At 31.8% G+C, this 3,749-nt stretch overlaps 1 protein-coding gene across 1 annotated transcript; it reads right to left on the bottom strand.

The window, feature by feature from the left end:
• Positions 1–241: 241 nt before the first annotated feature.
• Positions 242–3,425, bottom strand: LOC139524495 (toll-like receptor 2). The gene has a single exon (XM_071319292.1). It carries the CDS (start codon positions 3,320–3,322, stop codon positions 764–766), a length of 2,559 nt encoding a protein of 852 aa, XP_071175393.1. The 5' UTR covers positions 3,323–3,425; the 3' UTR covers positions 242–763.
• Positions 3,426–3,749: the final 324 nt, after the last annotated feature.

Genomic DNA, 3,749 nt, shown 5'->3' with positions numbered 1-3,749 from the left:
CATTTTTAGTTATCATTTTTATGGCGTAATAAAGTTAAATCGTATCTTCAGTGTTATATACGTCTTGTCTTTTCATTTGACATATGAGGACTATACTTACCATGACAAAATCACACACACTTGACTCCTACAAATATACTTATGAAAAAAGGTGTATAGGTCAAAATGTGTTATGAGCGGAAAATATGCAGCAGTTTACTTACTTGTTCAATTATAAATTTATTTTTTTAACTCTATGCCACAAAACAAAACTATAATAACAAAATGAACCAAAACCGATTCAGCTCGTAAACTATACTTGAAACATAGATATTACGAAAAATACAGAACATGTCATTACAATAAAGAGTCATTTGATAGTCCTCATTATAATCGTAATCAAATATGATATACGTTGTTCCGTCTATAAAAAAAAAACAAATTTCACTACGATGTTAATTAAAGACCACATTCAAATAATGTACCTATAGATATAAGAAGATGTTGTATGAGTATCAATGAGACAACTCTCCATCCAAGTGCAACGTATAGCAGACACTACTTAAACTTTCGAATCACCTGATATCACTTCCAGTGTTTTTTGGATTCGTGTTGTTCAAATTTACTTATCCGGTTTAATGAGTTCAATCTTCGTTGTTGTTTTGTCGTTTTGAGTCGGACGTTTTATAAAAAAGTGATTTTCATTACCGAAATATATTTTTTTAATATTTTTTTTATACAATTTATGATTTTAAAATGTTTCTTCTTCAAACATTCATGTTTTCTAATTTAGATACAGCAAAGCCTTTAACTTAAGCCAATCCCGTTGATTATCTGTACTGTTGATAATTTCGTTTTCGTCCAAAGCCATTTCAATGAAGCATACGTCATTTGAAATATTCACAATTTCGTCTGGAATATCTTCGATTCGAATATTTTGTAAAATGACAATTATTTTTCTAAGGTTTGTAGTATATTTTTCATATTTTGCTCTATCTATTTCGAATCTTCCCCACTTTCCCTCGGTAAAATGTTCAGTAATGATGAACACGACATGTCTACTCTGCTGAATTGATTCTGCTTTTGCATCTGCCGTAATATCTCCAGGAAGAAGATCTCGATCATGTAAGCACACTTTAAGTCCCCATTCTTCTTCAATTTTAGGAAGGAGACACTTCTGTATCCACAATACGCTTCTTTCTTCATAAGAAACATATGCGTCATATATATAATTTTCATGCAAATTTTTCTCAACAACTCGTCGGACTTTCCTATACATGTAGAGAATAATATTCCATCTATAGTTATAGAGAAGAGAAAGAGGTACAAAAATACCGAATGCACTAGCAACCAATATTATACCTACATGAAGCCATAAAGTTGCTTCGCAGTCTGCGAAGTATTTCTTGATATTCTTTGCTACCTCCTTTAATAGGATTTGCTTGTTTTTTGAGATAGTACAGGTATAATTATCTCCGTTATGAAATGTAACGTTTGTATTTTCAAACCACAGAAGAAAATCAAGAGTGTCACAAGAGCATATAAAAGCATTGTTATCCAAATTTAGGTTAGGAAAACGTTTTGAATGGATCATTATATCCAGCCAAACCCTAATGTTATAGTCAATAGAGGTAATCAAATTATTGGATAGATCCAACGAATCCAAATTTTGAAGCTTGGTAACAAAATTAGGAATGGTCCTGAATAGGTTGTTCGACATATTTAAATGTGTAATATGTGGCTGCTCGAAGAATGTTGTTTCCTCCAAAGTCCAAATATTATTAAAAGATATGTCTACTTCTCTCAACGCAGGGGCTTTAAAAGACATCCATTCTCTACCTTTACGTACAATTTGGTCTATTCGTGCATCCGTCATTTTTAGCACAGAAAGTTTTGGCAAGAGCATTGATGGAAAGGTAATGATTGCTACTGGAATTCCTGAAATATCCAAATATTCCAGTTGCTTTACACAGTCCTCTGAAAATTTTGGATAATGTATGTAAACACCATATGATACATCTAGATATTTAAGCGATGTGTTTTTGCAAGTTATAGATGCTGAAGTAGGGGTGATTTGTATGTGAGTAAATCTAAGAAATTCTATTGATGATGGAAGCGAATAGCTTATGTTCCTTTGCGATGGAATTTGAAAATATTTCATACTTTTTGGAAAATGATAAAATGCTTCCGTGTGGTATACGTTCACGTAGACAGGATTAGAATAATCTATAGTCAGATATGAACAATCGTAAACCTTCATATTAATTGCATTCATGAAAAAAATATAAACTTGAGTGGAATGATATGGAGTCGTAGCTGGTAGTCTATTAGCGGATATAATGAAAGTTCTGAAACATTTTGGATGTTCGAACGAAAACAAAGAATTCTGATGGTAACCCACGATTCCTGTTTTTGACAAGTCCAATGCTTCAATGCAGATAGTTTTTAAGTATTTCATTAATTCTACTGTTATAACAACAGAATACGGGAAATCATCTTCATTGATTGAATTATCACTTATGTGGTGAAAGTTTATAACGGACATGTTCTTATGCTGAAGTGGACGAAGAATGCGCAATGCTTGATATAGGTGCACGTATGATTCAGAAAGATCTAAAATTTTTAAGTCAGGAAAGTATTCTAATAATCCATCTTCCAATAGAAAAAAATTGCGACAGCCGCTGATATAGAGTTCTTTCAGATTTGCCGAAAAATGTTTAAATGTTGAATTCAATAGCCGAAATCGACTACTGTTTCTCAAATAACATCGTGAAAATTTCAATACAGTAAGGTTTTGAAGGGAACTAAATCCTGCTCCAAATTCAGGGAACATGAATAAATCAATTGAAAGATTTTGCAAGGATCTCAATGTAGAAAATGCACCATCAGGATAAACAAACTTAGTGTTTGCATCCAATGGCTTGTTATTTAGACTTATATCAAGATCAATTAGATTACTAAGATGTCTGAAAACTCGCTCTGGAAGGATTTTGATGTTAATCATATTATCATTTACCTTCAAAACTTTAAGCAAATGTAGTCCAGCAAAAGCATCCTCCTGGATTTCAGATATATGATTTTTGCTCAAAATCAAGATTTCCATTTTCGCATAACGGACGAATGAATCCTTTTGGAGCTTGCGTATCAAGTTATTTGAAAGTATTAACTCAGTGATATCTCGCTTAAGATTCCTTGGCACAGAAGTAAGTCCTTGATTTTCACAATGAGCAATCGGCTTATTTTCTATATTCCATTTGTACGTACAAGACATTGATTGGTTCCCATTTACTATTGTTATCATGACAGATAAAAGGAACATTCGTCTTATCTGATTCATTTTCATATCTAAATATAACTATTCAATTATGATTTCTGCTCCATGCAGAAAACAATCCGACTAAATTTTTTTAAATATCTTTATGCATGACGGAAGAAAAAACATTTCCCCAACTGATACCACTACCTTTAAAAACTTGAACTTGAACTTTGTGTACTTCAACTTTCAATATTTTTAAGAGGAGGACCTTGTGTATTGATATTTAAAGAAATTTTATGAAGTACATGTACAAGACAAACAACTGTTTTGCAAATATGAATGAGTTTTATTGCAAGATAAATTTACAATCTATTGAAATGTTATTATTACTTTAAACTTTGTCACAGATGTGATTAATGGGTTTCTAGTTAAAATGATTATGCACTTTGTTTGATATCAAATGATCTGTACTAAAATATCTGTTTAAACAGTTTTCTTTTCTCATTTTGAGCAG

This window comes from Mytilus edulis, chromosome 5, assembly GCF_963676685.1.
Source record: "Mytilus edulis chromosome 5, xbMytEdul2.2, whole genome shotgun sequence".
Taxonomy (NCBI): domain Eukaryota; kingdom Metazoa; phylum Mollusca; class Bivalvia; order Mytilida; family Mytilidae; genus Mytilus; species Mytilus edulis.
This window is presented reverse-complemented; position numbering and strand designations above follow the sequence as displayed.